This window comes from Pseudorca crassidens, chromosome 8, assembly GCF_039906515.1.
Source record: "Pseudorca crassidens isolate mPseCra1 chromosome 8, mPseCra1.hap1, whole genome shotgun sequence".
In the NCBI taxonomy this organism is placed as follows: domain Eukaryota; kingdom Metazoa; phylum Chordata; class Mammalia; order Artiodactyla; family Delphinidae; genus Pseudorca; species Pseudorca crassidens.
This window is the reverse complement of record NC_090303.1, coordinates 8,343,328-8,361,772: the sequence shown is the minus strand read 5'-3', so window position 1 is coordinate 8,361,772 and position 18,445 is coordinate 8,343,328. Positions and strand designations below refer to the sequence as shown.

The 18,445-nt window shown below is 41.3% G+C and overlaps 1 protein-coding gene across 3 annotated transcripts in view; it reads right to left on the bottom strand.

The window, feature by feature from the left end:
• The window catches only part of LANCL2 (LanC like glutathione S-transferase 2), a 58,079-nt gene extending 42,322 nt beyond the window's left edge, over positions 1–15,757 (bottom strand). The window contains exons 1-2 of one of the 3 annotated variants that reach the window (XM_067745694.1): positions 15,336–15,466; positions 5,823–5,873 (exon numbers count right to left, since the gene is read on the bottom strand). Coding sequence is in view for 2 of the 3 variants with exons in the window: in XM_067745693.1 (XP_067601794.1) it covers positions 15,336–15,524 (189 nt within the window). In the remaining variant the exon portion in view is untranslated. Of the gene's footprint in view, positions 1–5,822; positions 5,874–15,335 lie in introns of all 3 variants that reach the window. The other 2 variants (XM_067745693.1, XM_067745691.1) reach the window with 2 other exon arrangements.
• Between the last annotated feature and the right edge of the window lie 2,688 nt (positions 15,758–18,445).

Here is an 18,445-nt window from a genome sequence, read left to right as displayed (position 1 = left end):
TCACTGAAAAATAAACAAATAGAATTGTGGAGCTTAAGAATTTAATGAATGAAATGAAAAATGCAATAGAGAGCATCAAAAGCAGGCAGATCAAATAGAAGACAGAATCAACAATATAGATAGGAACTTAGAACCCAGTCTGAAGAGAAAAAAGAATAAAAAAGAGTGAAGAAAGCCTACATGATCTATGAGACATCCTGAAAAAACCAACAGCCAAATCATTAGAGTTCCAGAAGGAAAAGTGAGGGAGAAAGGGGGCAGAAAACTTATTTAAAGAAATAATGGCTGAGAACTTTCCAAACCTGGGAAGAGATATGCACATCAAGTTCATGAAGTTAATAAACAGATTACCCCATTACTTCAACCCAAGTTGTCCTTCTCCAAAACACAATGTAATAAAGCTATCAAAAATCAAACACAAAAAGAGAAACCTAAAGACAGCAAGCGAAAAAGAAGACTGTAACCTACAAAGGAACCTCCAATGGGACATCAGTGAATTTCTCAGCAGAAATCTTACAGGCCAGGAGAACGTGGGATGATATACTCAAAGTGATGAAACAAAAAATAAAAAAATAAAAAATACTCCATTTGGGGACTGCATGTGGGGACTTCCCTGGCGGTCCAGTGGTTAAGACTCTGCGCTTCCACTGCAGGGGGCACGGGTTCGATCCTTGATCGCGGAACTAAGATCCTGCATGCCGTGCGGCGTGGCCAAAAATTTAAAAAAAACAGAAACAAAACCAAAAAACTCCCTGTGGCAAAGTTACCCTTCCAGAATGAAGGAGAAATAAAGACTTCCCCAGACAAAGGCTGAGGTAATTCATCATCACTAGATCTGTCTAACAAGGAATGCTGAAGGAAGTTCTTCAAGCTGAAATGAGAGGAGGCTAACTAGTAATGTGAAACATAAAAAATACACTGATCAAGATAAATATAAAATCAAATTCAGAACACTGCAATATGATGGTGTGTTAACACTTAACACTAGTATAAAGATTAGAACTAGAGTATCAAAAGTAACTACAGCTACTATAATTTGCTGATGAACATACAATATGGAAAGAGGCAAACTGTGACATAAAAACCCATAAATGGTGGAAGAGTAAAAGGGTAGATGTTTCGTATGAGATTAAAATTAAGTTGTTATCAGAGTAAAATAGACTGTTATAGCTATAAAATGTTTTATGTATCTCATGAAAATCACAAAGCAAAAAATTTGAGTGGACTCCCAAAAGATAAAGACGAGGGAGTCAGAAGCATACAATGGTGGGAAATCACCAATTCACAAAGGAATCCAGCAAGAGTCAAAGAGGAACAAGAAAACTACAGAACAGCCAGAAAGCAATTAAAAAGATGGCACTAGTAAGTCCTTACATATCCATAATCACTCTAAATATAAGTAGATTGAACTTCTAATCAAAAGGCAAAGAATGACTGGATGAATAAAAAACAAGAGCCAACTGTATGCTGCCTACAAAAGACTCACTTCAGCTTTAAGAACACACATAGCTCAAAGTGAAAGGATGGAAAAAGACATTCCACAAAGTGGAAACCAAAAGAAAGCAGGGGTAGCTGTATTTATACCAGACAAAATGACCTTAAGTAAAAAACAGTCACGTGAAACAAAGGTCATTATATAAAGATAAAGGGGTCAACTCCTCTGAAGAAGACATTAACAATTGGAAATACATATGCACTCAACACCAGAGCAACTAAATATATTAAGCAAATAATACCAGAGCTAAAGGGAGAAACAGACAACAATACAACAATAATAGAGGACTTCGATACCACACTGTCAGCAATGGGTAGGTCATCCAGTCAGAAAATCACTAAGGAAACACTGGACTTGAACCATATGTTAGACCAAATGAACCCAATGGACATATATAAGACGTTCAATCCAACAACAGAATATACATTCTTCTCAAGTACACACAGAATATTCTTAAGGATAGATCATATGACAGGGCACAGAACAGGTCTTAACCAAATTCAGAAGACTCAAATCATACCAAGTATCTTTACTGACACTGGTATAAAAATGGAAATCAACAACGAGGAAACTGGAAAATCCACATATGTGAGGAAGTTGAACACCATACTCCCGGACAACCAATGAGTCAAAGAAATCAAAAGGGAAATCAAACAATATCTTGAAACAAATGAAAATAGAAACACAACATTACCAAAACTATAGGATGCTGCAAAAGCAGTTCTAAGAGGGAAGTTTATAGTGATAAATACCTACAGTAAGGAAAAAGAAAGATCTTAAATAAATAAATAATCTAGCTTTATACCTCAAGGAACTAGAAAAAGAATAAACCAAGCTCAAAGTTAGCAGAAAAAAGGAAATAACAAAGATCACAGCAAAAATACATGAAATAGAAACCAGAGAAATAATAGAAAAGATTAACAAAACTAAGAGCTGTTTTTAATTAGTTAATTTATTTTTAATATTCATTTATTTATTTGGCTGCACCAGGTCTTAGTTGTGGCATGCAGGATCTTCATTGCAGCATGCAGGATCTTTAGTTGCGGCATGCGGGCTCTTTTAGTTGCAGCATGCAGGATCTAGTTCCCCAACCAGGAATTGAACCTGGGCCCCTGCATTGGGAGCGTGGAGTCTTAACCACTGAGACACCAGGGAAGTCCCTAAGAGCTGTTTCTTTAAAAGATTTTTTTAAAAAACTGACAAACCCTTTAGCTAAACTAAGAAAAAGAGAAGACTCAATAAATAAAAACAGAAACTGAAGAAGAGATATTACAAGTGATACCACAGAAATACAGCTGACCCTTGAACAGCACGGGTCTGAAATGCACAGGTCCACTTATATGCAGATACTTTTCAGTAGTAAATACTACAGTGCTACATGGTCCATGGTTGGTTGAATTCAGGGATGTGGAAGACTCGAGAATATGAAGGGCTGACTGTAAGTTATATGCAGATTAACCCATATGCGAACAAAACAGATAACCTAGAAAACATGGATAATTTCCTAGAAACATACAACTAACCAAGGCCAAATCAGAAATAGTGGTCCAGTGGTGGTCCCTGGTGGTCCAGTGGCTAAGACTCTGTGCTCCCAATGCAGGGGGCCCAGGTTCGATCCCTGGTCGAGGAACTAGATCCCACATTCATGCTGCAACTAGGAGTTCACATGCTGCAACTAAAGGTCCCACGTGCCACAACTAAGACCCAGCTCAGCCAAATAAATATCTTTAAAAAGGAATAAATAGAAAGTATGAGTAAACTAATAATGTATAAGGAGAGTGAATCAATAATACAAAACCTCCCAAAAAAGAAAACCCCAGACAAGATGGTTTCACTGGTGAATTCTATGAAACATTTAAAGAATAATTAGCACCAACCTTTTTCAAACTTTTTCAAAAAATTGAAGAGGGAACACTCCCAAATACAAGACCAGCATTACCCTGATACCAAAGCCAGATAAGGACACTATGTGAAACAAAAACTACACACCAATATCCCTGATGAACACGGATGCAAAAATTCTCAACGAGATATTAGCAAAATGAATTCAAAAATACACTAAAAGGATCTTACACCATGATCAAGTGGGAGTTTTCCCTGGGATACAAAGATGGTTCAATACATGCAAATCAATAAGTGTGACACATCACACTAATAGAACAAGAGATAAAAATCATATGATCCCCTCAATAGATGCAGAAAAAGCATTTGACAAAATACAACATCCTTTCACGATAAAACTCTCAGCAAATTGGGAATAGAAGGAGAACACCTTAACATAACAAAGGCCATATACTTACTATATGGCTATAGCTAACTTCATACTCAATGGTGAAAGGCTGAAAGCTTCTCCCCTACGATCAGGACCAAGACAAGGGTGCCACTGTAAGCACTCTTGTTCAACACAGTACTGGAAATCCTGGCTAGAGCAATCAGGCAAGAAAATGAAATAAAAGGCATCCAAATCGGAAAGGAAAAAGTAAAACCGTTTATATTTACCGATATGATCTTATATACAGAAAACCCTAAAGACTCAACCAAAAAACTGATAGAACTAACCAATAAATATAGAAATCAGTTGTTTCTATACACTAACAACAAACTATCCAGAAAAAGAAATAAAACAGTCTCATCACAATAGCATCAAAAACAACAAAATACTTAGGAATACATTTTACCAAAGAGGTGAAAGAGCTGTACTCTGAAAACTGTAAGACTCCGATGAAAGAAAGTGAAGAGATAAACAAATAGAAAGATATCCTGTTTTCATGGATCAGAAAAATTAACATGTACTGCTGTTATGTGTCAAAGAGGATAGATGTCTGATTCTCCATCCAACTGTTTAATAACTTTTTGACTCCAAGTTAGTAATGTAAGCCTCCTGTGTCTTGACCTTTGGTTTCCACCATTAATCAAAGAGATACAGAATAGTTTTCATGAGAAGGAAAAAAACTAGAGTACTACCACTTCATTACCTGGTGTGGCAGAACCCATAAGGTAGTACCTAGCCCACACTTATTGCAGGACACCCTCCTTCCTTATCAGAATCCTGATTAGATTCACAGCAGCAATGCATCCAACCCCAGAAGAGCTACTTGCTTTCCCAGACTGCCTTATGACCAGGGGCAGCCATATGACACCGTTCTAACCAGTGAGATGTAAGTGCAAGTCTTCTAAGGGCTCTTGGAAGGTTCTCATTTTTCTTGATAAAAGAGAAAGATACAGCTGGTACTCCCTTCTTTTAACTCCCTTCGTCCTACTGTAAAATTGTACAAGAAATCTGGGACTAGAGCAGCCATCTTATACTATAGCACAAAAAAATGAGAGAAAGACCAACATAACTGCAGAAATCCTGAAGTGAATCAACACCAAGAGTTGCCTACTTCTAGACTTCCTGTTATACAGGAAAAATAATCTAAGATGCTTCCAAGGTGAGTCTTCCGTTTACTGTAGCTGAATGCAGGCCTAACACACTCATGTACAGTTTTAGCTCTGGCATGATAACTTTATTCCAAAGCATGTGCTTTATTCCTCATAAATGATACTGGAGCATAGTTCTAAGGCTTACGATTACTCACTCTAATTCCTTTCAATACTTGACAAAATTCCATTGTGAAAGTGATTTCTCTGCCTTCGCTTTAAGGTATCTTTTCTAGTTCCAATTTTCTAACTCTCTGTCATCAAAGAGATTTCTAATTTGTTGATGTTGGAACAAAAGTCTCAAGAACAAAGAAAAAAATTTATTATGCTATAATTCTATTTGGAGAAATTTCAACTGGTTAATCTCATTTAATAATGGTATTATTATAAAGATAATTAATAATTACTGAGCACTTTACCATATGCCTAGCACTAAGTCCTCTATGTGACATTTCAATTCATCTTCACATTACTGAATGATTCTGTTTTTTAGGTGAGAAACCTGAGGCCAGCCCAAGGTCACATGAGACAACAAGAGACTGAGCTTTTGGGGCTGTAGCTAGACTGTCTAATTCGAAAGTTCCTGGGCCTCCCTATGCTGAGCCCTTGTTGTGAAAATTTTTGCTTGATTCTCTATTTACAGTTTACCTTTAAATTTTTAAAGGCTTACTACAGCTTTCACTCAATCACACCATATGAATACAATACACATCTTCCACAAAGCACAGAAACAGAACGAGTAGCTAAAGAACTTGGGAGGTTTTTCTCTGACTCAAAGATTAATTTTTAGTAATTGCACTGCAATTAGAAAGAAAATATTCTTTTCCTACATACTAGGCAATTTTCCCAAACAAGGATGCCCCAAAGTGCTATAAAGCAAAACGATGTTGGTATTTCTAATACTTACATGTTTTTCTGTATTTTTTTAAATGAAAGCTGTGTTTGAGGAAATACAACCCTAAAATACAAAAATACAGAAATCATAAAAGAGATTGATCATTAACTTTAAAATTCATGATCTTAACTTCAAATAGAGAGTGGAAACTCTCAAAATAGGTGTTTAACATGCACAAATAAATAACTCCTAAAGCAAAAGGTAATGCTTGGAACAGGTATTTGTGAACCAAACTTCTGAGTTTGAATAATGCACCAGGAGAGCTTGTGAATAAAATCATTTATTATACTCCTCACATAGGTGGGCACTTGTGACACTCTATCTAATTCAATCCTGATAACCCTATAACAACATTATCATCCCCGTGTTATAGACAAAGAAATTAAAGCTAACAATGACTTGTCTACATTTTTAAAGATAATAAAAATAGCTTTTTAACCCACATTTTGTGTATGTGCGATACACAGATTATACACTCCAGAATATGTGCAAATATATAGATACCAGTAATGACAAGTATATGTATACACAGGCACGTATATATACATCAGCAAGTAATTCTTTCATAGGAAAGGTTTTAACAAATCTTTTTAATCCAGGGCACAGGTTGAGGAAAGTATATTTTGTAATCTCAGATCTCCCAGGGGAAGATGCTCTGTGACAGTTTACACATATGAAGTAGGTGGGCTTGGTTTTCTAACACTTTATTTTCAAACAAAAATGCATAAGCAAAAGTACCCCAATCATCACCTCAAAGTGAATTACTAAAGGAGAAAAGGGGAAAAAAGTTGTATGTTTTGACAGTAAAGAATTAGATGGTGGGGCTTCCCTGGTGGCGCAGTGGTTGAGAGTCCGCCTGCTGATGCAGGGGACATGGGTTCGTGCCCTGCTCCGGGAAGATCCCACATGCCGCGGAGCGGCTAGGCCCGTGAGCCATGGCCGCTGAGCCTGAGCATCCGGAGCCTGTGCTCCGCAACGGGAGAGGACACAGCAGTGAGAGGCCCGCGTAAGGCAAAAAAAAAAAAAAAAGAATTAGATGGTGGGGGAACATCTACCCTCACTAGCAGTATTTTCAATAAACAGAAGAAGGATCATTACCTATACTGAATGTGTGTCAAGGAAATGCTGTTTGATTAGATGTTTGAAAATAGTTCATTCTTTTAAAAATAGGTGTATATTTACATAATCAGGTCTGTTTCTGTTTTTCTTGTTTCAAACTCAGTAACACTATTAATAGAAAATATTCTAGACTACATATCCTAAACACACACATCTGTCCAATTCTGATATACTTATTTTGTGTCATAAAAATTAACTGATAATCTGCTGTGTATACTCTGTAGGGGATATATATATCATAACCACAAAAGAAGTTTGGAATTGCCATAAAGAACCAAGGACAGCTGCTTAGTAATGGTATATTAATAAACTGATTATAAGGGCTCAAAGCATACACAATTATAAGGTTAATAGGACTTTGTGGTCAAATTATATTTATTTTTGGAAAGCTCTCGGTGAAAAACTAGGTTTCATTTTTGATTAAACAATTGTTGCACGGTATTAGCTAAAATCTAGGGAAGAGAAACATTTTCCGAAAAGGAAACTCAGTTTGTTATATTCAATTCTATTCAAGTAAAATTGGCTCAAACCTATTCTGGCCCTAGCAGACTCCTAGGTGGCCACCCTACAGAATATAGGCCTCCCCTGGGACACCCATGAAGTATATTATAGTCTTATATTAGGTTAGAAGATTGTCTAGAGGACCTAGGTCATGACTCATATAACATTCTAGATACAGAAGAGATTTTAAAGATAAAATGATGCTATTAAATAATATATAAAAATGATTCTAATAAAAAAAGTTTTTTATTTCAGTACACTTATTCACTCAACATTCACTGAGTATCTATTCTGTCCTAGCTCAGTATCAAGTGTGGAGATAGTTTTTAAAATAATAATAATAATTCAAGCATAGGTAAGAAAAAATTCCTGTCTCTAAGAGTCAAGTGGGGAAGAGAAACAAAAATGAATCAGTCAGCCCTCACTAACCATGGATTAAACCTTCAGAGCTCCTGTCTGGGGGTTCAAGCATAAGCATGCGAATCTGAAGGTCCATGTCATGATATACAACAATTTTCAATTTTGCTGAGGCCCCAATAAAAAGAGCACGAGTTGACAGAACTGTGGGCAGAGAGTTTAGCTGACTTCCCAACATCCAATAATCCTTTTTCACCTTCCCCACCATCAGCAGGCGTGTTAGTGTCCCCACTGCAGAGATGTGAGTGAGGAAAGTATGGTACGGAATTTAGAAATCTGAGAACATACCCACATGAATACTGCATGTTTGCCTATATTTTCCTCAGAAGGAAAAGGCACAAGAATAAGCATTTCTCTAAGAAGGAAAAAGTAAAGGATATGCAATATTTTTTATAATCCACTAAAGATATAAACCTTTAAGCAATTTTTCATTATCACATTGTATGCTATAGTGACAGAAAACAGGATACATAATAATGCTAATATAGCTATCATTAACTGAACTCTTAAACTACTTACCTATATATTAGTAATTATGTGTAACAAGGTACTAATTGTATCAGTATTAGGCACCCTTTTGAGTGCTCTACATGTATTAACTTAAACACCATAACAACCTAATGAGGAATGGGTTACTCTACAACTATATTATTATCAACTTTCAACCAATATATTATATTAAGAACTTCAATTACCTTTTCAACTTAACCGTTTACTACAAGCTGATGAGATAAATGCTATTATCCTATGTTAATGGGCATTGTTCTAAGTGTTTAAATGCATTAATTAAATAGTCATAATCTATTAGGAAGGTACTATCATTGCCCACATTACTTGCCCAAAGGCTATAGCTAATAAGTGGCAGAAAAGTAGGAGTCAAACCCAGGTCTATCCAAGTTCTCACCTGCTCTATACTCCACGTTATTCCCAACAGATGGGAAATGCTGATTTGCAATATTTTTGTAGTCTCCCCTACATAATCTTCCCCTTATGCTTTTATGTCAATATCTTTCCATATCAGGAACTGAAAACTGGCTGGAGGTTAAAATTAAAAGAAAATTCAACAAGCTGTATGTAGAGCAGTGCTCCTCCAATATAATGGGCATATGGACTGTCTGACCTGGGAATTTGGTTAAATGCAGGTTCTGGTTCTTTAGGTGTAGGGTGAAGCCGCATCTTCTAACAAGCATTCAGGAAAGGCTGATGTTTTGGGTCCACAAATCTCACTTTGAGGAGAAAGGCTGTAGAGTATATTCCCTCCCTCACCCCCATTTTAGCTCATCTGAACGAAAGAAAAATTATTGGGTCGGCCAAAAAGTGCGTTTGGGTTTTTCCGTATGATGTTACCAAAAAACCCAAACAAACTTTTTGGCCGACCCCATGTATTTTCTGGGCAACTGAAAAGTGCTATTTCCTTATGCTTCCATGATATATTATGACATTCAACAAATTTTGAAGTGAAAAGCAAAAATACAGAAAATTAAGTGAAAAAGTATAAAATGAAGAATTTCCAACAGCTCAAGATAATGTCAAGTTATAGATTCCAAGTAAAAATTCTCTTTATCTTCATTTTTGTATGGAAAAAGTTTTAAAATCCTTAGGACCCATCAAGTCCTTTAGAACTGGCTCCAATCTACCTTTTCAGCCCCGTTACCACCCAATGTTCTTCACGCTCCCTCCTCTGCAGTCAGATTCCACTCCCTGCCTTTCCCTTCACGCAGCGCTCCCCCTTAGCCTGGCAAAGCCCCACTGTTGGATTCATTAGCAGAAGCCACTGGACCGAGGTGGCTCCAAAGCCCTGGAAGTGTAGTAAGCAAACCAAAACCTGAGCCCGTAGATGCCTCAAGGTTATGAAATCAAAACACCAAGGACAACCAACCACAGACAGCTAGGCTTTAAGCTACAGCCAATCAAGAATGTCCTTGCTTTGCTTCCACGCTTCTTCTACAGAGCTGACCCTTAAAGAAGACAGGTTTGTTGAACTGCCTGCGTCCACCCGCATGGGGATTTTTTTCAACAGTGAATACTACAGTACCACACAATCCCTAGTTGGTTGAATCCACGGATAAGGAACTACAGATATGGAAGAAATTCAGTACAGAGGAAAGACCTATGCAGAATTAAGTTATGGGGACATTCGACTGTTCGGAGGCTCAGTGCCCCAACCCCCTCACTGTTCCCCTGGCTCGTCGGAAAAATGCTCCTAACCACTTCCAGCTTGGCGCTGCCTGATTCAAATCTGTTTGTGCTCACTAAGCTCTTAACACTTGTAATATGCCTCAGTTTATCTTTTGACAGTTCCGCTGTCAGAAGAGGACATTGAAGGAGACCCTTGACAGCCCCCAGGAGGTCCCCTCATTAAAACAGGCCAAGTTTAATGAGACAACTTATTTTGCAAACAAATTAGCCTTACTTTGATTATCTTTAATAGAAATGAGGGTGACTGTAGAGAAAAAAAATTATGTTTCAGTAGAAAATTGTAACACAACCATGTGCATATCAGATTTTAGTCCTGTTCGTTGTCTTTGAGGTTTGCTATATACCTGTAAACTGGACTGGATCCTGAATTCTTCTAGCTTCTTCAAATACCTGGCTATGACTCTCCAAACTGTCTATAATATTTCCAGTTTTCTCCCACCTTTCTGATCTGGAATCACTAAGAACAAAGATTGCCCTTGAACTTCCTTGAAAGGCCCCTCCTCAAACCCAGATGGAAGCCAAATTTCAGGACCCTGAACCTTAGATCCACATCCCTCAACTAAAAAGGGCTCCTCCGGACTCTTGGAACTGCACACCAGGTGAAGATCTGAAGTGAAATTGACCAGGGAGGTTCCTCCCCAGAAGCAGATGGCATCTCCCAAGATCCCAGAACAAGATTTTCATCTCCAATATAAAAACCTTCATTCCTTTTGCCACTTCACTACTTGCTTTTTCTCTCTGCTAATGCACAAGAAGATAATGCTCCTTAGCTCTGGCAACTATCACTGAATCTACTGCCAAGGCCACAGCTGCGCAACAAGAGTCACTAGGCTTTCTTGCTAAGGTGGTTCTAGATAATAGAATTGCTTAGATTACTTACTGGCTAAACAAGGAGTGTGCACCAAAGCAAATACTTCCTGCTGTACCTGGATCAACCCCTCTGATATTTTAGCAAACGTAAGAAATTAGCAAATAAGCTACTTGGCTGAAACAGGATGCTATCCCTTCAGGTATATTCTTTGATTTATTTGATACCAACTGGTTTGGTTCATGGGGGCCCTGGCTTAGGATTAGCCTTCAGTCTCTGTGTTATCGTCCTCATAGTCGCCATCAGTCTCCCTGGTGGGCTACATTCTCTCAACCGTCTTAAACGCATGTTCACAGCCATCAGCAGTACATCAGGTGGTCTCACTGCTCTTGGAGAAACAGAAACAAGTGAACAAAGAGATGAACAGCAAAAACAATTCTTCCATGGACCTGACACCACAACCTGTGAGTTTCACAATGAGACAAGGGCAACTTAACTCTGATGGTGACCGAGGGTGGCGCTTATACACCATTCGAGACCAATCTCTCACGTATGACAGCGTGACCAAAAGGGGTATTGTTAGATTAATTAAACAAGGAGACCATTAGGCTGAGGTGGCTCTACTGCCTTGGCAGCCTCTGCAAGCAAACTAAAACCTAAGCCTGTAAATGCCTCAAGGTTACAAAAGCAAAACCTAAGGACAACCAATCACAAAGAGCCAACTGGGCTTTAAGCTATAGCAACTGGATTCCTGACCCTCAGAAACTATGTGAGATAATAAATGTTTATTAAACTATTAAGTTTGGGGATCATTTCTTACATAGCAATAGATGGATAGTAACAGTGGCTTCTCCCTTGAGTGCCCTGTTAGCCCCAGGAATGGGGCTGCTCCTTATGTCGGCTATTCCTCTATCCTTTAGAGTTCTCTTTACTTCTTATGAGGCAACCGCTCGTTACTCCAATCTCTTTATGCTTAGGAATAATTCTTTATATGAAACTTTCCCTACCAAATCACTGTGTGGTTTCTGTCTCCTGAGTGTATCCTTGACGATACAGCAGATAAACCTGGCGCTGCTGATCGGAGAAGCACTCTGAGAAACACTGGTGTACGTCAACCATGATTCAGCGCCTGAAGTTCACGGCCACAACGAAATCAAGCAAAAAGAAGGGAAGAAAAGGCTATTAGAGAAGTAGCCAACAGTGCTGACTTTAGATACCTTCCAAATTTAAAAAACAAAAACAAAAAAAGCTGCTATTACACTGGTTCACTGCTTTTCATAGTATCTGGACCGATGTCGTCAAAATGTTACAAAAGCCTACTTACAGAAACATAATTCAGTGAAGTAGACTTGATCTGGTTTTAGAAGTGGAGGTGAATTTTACTGATCGATTACACCACAACATATACACAGCTAACCTAAACGGGATCAAATAAGTGACTTAAAGAATACTTGGCAATAAAGTTACTGTGTTGGTAGACTTTACATAATCTTTTCTCACTAACAGCACACACCATCATGATAAAATTATTCCTCAATGCCTAATTTACAAATTACACTCTGTATTAATTTCCTAGGGTGCCGAAACAAATTGAGTGGCTTAAAACAACAGAAGTTTATAGTCTCACAGTTCTCAAGGCCATAAGTCCAAAATCAAGGGTTGGCAGGGCCATGTTCCCTCTGAGACTCCGGGCAGAATCCTTCCTTGCCTCTTCTAGTTTCTGGTGTTTGCTAGCAATCTCTTGGCTTACAAATGCATCACTCTAATCTCTGCCTCCATCTTTCCATGGCCATTTTCTCTCTCCCTGTGTGTCTCTGCCTCTCTTCTAAGGACACTAGTTTATATTGGATTAAGAGCCTACCTTACTCCAGCATGACCTTACTTTAATTACATCTAACATAACCTTATTCGCAAGAGTCACATTCTGACATTCCACAGGTCAGGACTTCATCTTTTGGGGAGACACAATTCAACTCATAACACCCTCATTTTCATGAAACTTCATGTCTATCAAAACAAATGCATAGTTTGACAACTTCTATTTTAATTACATTCTTAATATTCTAAGAATTAAAGACGTAATAATCACAATCTATCAATACAGAAGGCAGGGGAACTTAATTCATGTTCATTTTATTTTACAACTTCCCTAAATCTAAGCATTCTCTTACCTTAAGTGGGGTCTGGCTGCTTGCTGCTCTAAAACCAATACTCTAGAGGCAAGGCTGGTGGAAATGAAAGTTTGCTTTATTTTGGAGGCTGGCAAACCAAGGGAGGGGGGAGGGGGTACTCGTGTCCAAAGGCTGACACCCCCCGCCCCCAAGGATGACCAGTGGGTAGGAGCTTTTAAAAGCGAGTTTCTGGGGTGTGTAAGTGGAAGCAGGGGGCTACGTGCAGAACAGCACAGGCAGCTCTGACAGGCATCCTGAAATTGGTCGTGTGGTGGTCTGATCAACATCATCTTGTGTTAAGAACACTTAGTTTTCAGTTCCAGGGTCGGTTTGCTCCGATTTCTTTGAGGCCAGTTCTCAGAATTGTGGCAGGTGATGTCATGGCTACAGTCTGGTCATCATGTAGTTCACTTCTTCCACCTGGGGGGGCTTTCCATCTCTACAAAACAGCTCAAAGGACGCGGCCCAGAATACTATCTACAGCCCCTGAGGAGGAACTAAAGGTCCTTCACTTTGCTTCATGACTAAACTACTATTATTTTGTCCTGTTTGATTGCTTTCCTTTGCTTCTGCATTTTCTCACTTCTCTAATTCAACTTATTCTTTGCCTGCAGTTTTTCTACAGACGAAAGGTGGGCGGAGGACATGGGCGGGGGGCCGCAGTGCGGACCACAGGGTCCTGCTCCATTTCATATCCACCTTTCAAAATCAGAAATCCCTCTCTCCCTTTAATGTGCTCTCATTTTCATGTTCAAGAACATGAAAAAACTCTTCCCCTTTCCTTTAGCATATAACAACGACCACTGGCATGGGTCCCCCACCCTGACTTATTTTAATTGTTTAATTGCATGGAGATATCACAAGCCCCATTAGTTATTTGTGGCTTAATTTTCTTTTACATAAGCCCGTTTGGTGTGTAGTTGACGTCAACATTACGTTTACTGGATATAAAAGGTTAAAAAGAAAAACATGTAATTTCAGAACCAGCGTTTATCTCCTTCTCTGAGGTAGAAAATGAAACTCATCTGTTCTCACCTCTTTACTGTTCTCAGGGAGACTCAAATAGTGGTTCCTTTCACTTATCTTTAAACTGCAGTAGCCTCCTTACTCTAAGGATAATATTGAGACAGCAACTGATAATATGTACGAGTGACAGATTTTTCAAATGTTTGCCAGAGACTTATTTTTACTACAAAGGATTTAAACACCAAGTCACAAACAAAACAGAAATATATGTGAAAACAGAAGAAATCCAGAGAAAAAATCAGTGCTGACATATGAATTCTAAACCACGAGCACTGACTTTTCCAGGGGAAGAATGAGGATGCATTTATTGGGGGGCTTACCAGGTACCACGTAAGGCAGTTTGACAGACCATTTGATATACTTTAATTCAATCACTAACATCCCTGTGAGTTAGGAATTGTTCTCCAGATTTGAATTACATACAAGAAGAGCGAGTTTAGAGAAGTCACTTGCCTAAGATTCCATGTTCAGACCAATAATAGCTCTTTCAAAATTGCCTTCATTGGGGCGAACTAATGCCTTTTCAAACACAAAATACATGGGGAGCCAGGGAGGTAAAGTGGGAGTTGGAACAGAGATCAGTGGAAACACAGGAACCTAACCGGTGAACGCGCGGCTTTACCAAAACGAGAACAGCTGTCCCGATATTCACGTATTCCTTTCTGCCCACCTTCCCCCTACCGAGTTAGCTTGTTCACACGTATTCCATTTCCGACTCCTGGGCGCACATAGCAGACCCATTACAGTAACACTACTGTGTAGAAACAAGGCCTTTTGGTTGCTGTTCCCAAGCCCTACATTCCAAGAGCAGGGGACCGGAGGCCAGGGCTGACGATAACCTCGGCCCCAGGGAAAGTGCCAACAGGCGGTCAGCGGGTACGCTTTACAGCTCTGGGGGCGGGCCCTCGATGGTAAACACATCTGCACCTCAACAGACCCCGAAGACCTGGCCCGCACTTCCGAGAGCCCCGAAAGACCGTATTTCAAAGGCACGAGGGGCCAGGAGGCACTACCAGGAGGAAAGCGGCTAACAACGCAGAGCTCCACAGCCTTCCAGGGCCACATCGCCCGGGAAGGACCGCAGCTCAGCGCCCGCGCGCTGGGAGCTCGCCGGCCCCGGACCGCCCAGCGGCGGAACCCAGGGCCTTAACCCAGGAGCAGCGCGCGGCGCGGGTGGGTGACTTCCGCGCGGCGAGGGGGCAGCGGGTGGACGCTACCACCGCCGGCGCTCCCCTCCCCCAACGCCTGGCGCGGCCCGAATCCGGCCGCCGGTCGCCGACTCACCTTCCCATCGCTGTGGAAGGGGAGGCCGAGCTCGTCGGGAGTGAGCTGGGAGCGAGCACGTGGCGGCTCCTCGGCCGGCACAGCGGCGGCGGCCTCGTAGTCCGGGAAGGGGTTGGGGAACGCCCGCTCTTCCATATCCGCGTCCCCGCCCAACTGCAACTTAAGCCTCCGGGACATGGTCTCGCCCATGTCGGCCGCGCGCCCTGCCCTCCGCGGGGCCGCGCGGTACGGCGAGCGAGCGGGGACAAGCCTCCTCCGAGGCGCTTGGGCCCGGCCGCGGGCGGGTCTCAGGCAAGCCCTAAGGAAGGCGGCGGGCGCCCCGCCCCGGCCCGGCTCTAGACGTGCCCTCGGGGAGGCTGCGGCGGTTCGCAGTCACCGGGGCGCCGCGGTAGCGGGGTCCCCTCCGAGGAGTAGGCTCTGGCCAGCGGCGCCGCAAGGGCAGCGTCTCCGGGGAGGGCGCTGTCCCTCCCAGTCATCCCGCCGTCGGGGGGGAGGGGGGTCTGGAGGAGGAGCCACCGCCTTTTTTTTTCTTTTTAGGTTTTAAGTCCCTTTGTTTTGAATAAACGGGTATCTTTGGCAGCAGCATGTAATGTGAAAGCATCCTTAATCACCTAAATATTTCATTGACCGACCCCCCCCAGGCTCGTCCAATATTAGTTTAATTGCCCAGGAGCATAACATGGATAATAATAAAAGGACACAAGCAAATACATCTGCATTTATGTAATCACAACATAGTTAGCAGCCTTTATTGGTTCTCTTTGTTCTTCTTGTTTCTTTAATTATTTGAAACTAAATAAATGTAATGATTTCTCCTCCTTGAGGGAAATATATTATTCCTTTTTTTTTTTTTTCCATTTAAACGTTGAATGCCAGATGGTACTAGGTGATGACAAAAGATAGTTTCTACCCTCGGGATTCCAAGTTAGTGGGTGAGAAAAGTAAGCATAGCTTAGCATGATGTGGGTACTTTTCTGAAACCAAGCAAGGTATACATTAATATATCAAAAAGTGACATGATAGAGGAAAACAATACCAAGCACTGGAAAGGCTCCATCCTCCTGCCTCTGTGGCCTGGCTTCCCACTCCTGTCTGTCCTGTTGTCTCCCCCAACTGTACAAGGATGCACATGTGAAACACCCCCTACCTATAGGATGACCATGGGAAATTCCACTGTTGGAAAAAATCATTATAAAGGGGTTAGCATAAATATATATCCTTAGAGGAAACAGAACTGCTATAACGGGATGCCTTGAGGGGCCCGCTCCACTCTTCTGCTTCATTCGTTTGTCCCGGGGTCCATCTTTCTCCCACCCTCAGTCAAGGACATTTTCTAACTGCTCCTGAATTCTGATACTTTTACCATATAGGAAATTCAGTCCCCTTGTTAGGTAGTTAGTCAGACATTAGCAGCAAGGAGGTGACAGTGGCGAGAAAGACAAGGAAAAATCGAGTCAAACACCCAGCCTTCTGGGGACTCTCCCCTGACACCCCCAGAACGGGCGAAACTATGGTCGTGTGGTGAGCAACTTATCCTGGTAAAGAGAGGCACAATGATACGAGGGGGACTTCCCTGGGCTGCCCATGCCCAGACCACACAGGCATATAACCTATAGTGAACCCGAACTCATTATACCATAATTATAATAAAATCTACAGGTGGTTTTGCCCCCCTGCCCCCCCAGTGGGCATTTCTTAGCGATTCAAGGGTGAGAGCATGCACAGCAGTAAACTTGTTCCATAGCTCGGGACTGTCAATCAAATAATGATCCCCTGTCGCTCACCCCCGCCTCCCTGCAAAATGCTCCTTAAAAGCGCTCTTAAATAAATAAATAAATTTTAAAAATTAAAAAAAAAAAAAAAAGCACTCTTAAGCCTGTACAGGAATGCTGCTTTCAATTCGCAGAAACAGTTCTCTCTCTCTCTCCTTCCCTCCCTCCCTCCCTCCCTCCCTCCCTCCCTCCCTCCCTCTCTCTCTCTCTCTCTCTCTCTCTCTCTCTCTCTCTCTCTCTCTCTGTCTCTACCTTTGCTTCGATGAACTTTGCTTTGGGCTTCCTTCACTTCTCTGAAACAGCCCGCTCTCTCTCTCTTTCTCTCTCTCCCTCTCTGAGAGTGTACCTATGCTTAAATAAACTTTGCTTTGTGCTTAAGCTTAACGTCGTAGTTTGCAATTCTTTGTTTACTATCGTGAACCGAGATTGCTGCTCCGGGCCTTCCATTGACCTCCTCGGTTGAAGCTACTTTGTTACAACCAAGTCCACACGGTGACACCCTAACCACTGAGGCTGACCTGTCTTAGGAGCCACCCTTCTCCCACCTCAGGGACTTTACTACACAGAATAACCCACAGCGGACGTTTCCCAAAGCCTGCGTTATGTAGACCCTAACACCGCAGGTAGGTGCAGCAGAAGCCTCCACTGCTGGCTTTATGTTAAGGCTGGTGACCTTTGATCTCTCTCTACCCCTGTTGACTGAAAAAAAAAAGCACAACCTAAAAGTTGAGAATTATGTTTTATTCGGTGGCCTTACTGGGGGCTATAGCCTGGGATGGCAGCCCCTCAGATAGCTCTGAGGAACTGTTCCAAAGAGGTAACCGAGGAGCTAGCATATATAGGAGTTTGCTGAAAAAAACAAAACAAAACAAACACTGTTGTTGAATATGAAAAGATTACTGCTAATCACACACACACACACAAACCCCAGACATCGCAGATTAATGATTTTAGGCTCATTGACGGTATTCCATTGGTTGGCATCTTAACTGTCTGGGGCCAGTATCCTGCTTTTCTTCATCCTGAATCCCCTCAGGGTGCACCATTGGGAACGGCCGCACTGGCTGAGGGCTTGATGGTCAGAACATTCCTCATTTACTGAAATGGCAGGGCAACATTGCGTCCACAACCTGGTGCCAGGTAAAGGCAGGTTTTCTCATTCTTCTTAAAATCTTGGGCATAACCATGGACAACTGTTGGCAAGTACACAAACTTGTCCTAAGGACAGCCGGTATGTTCAAAGACCGAAATAGCTAAACCCAGTTTAAGGAATTGGCAAATTTTCCTAAACGCTGTCCGATCTGCAGGTTCCTGTCCTCAGTGGAGATTTCACTTACT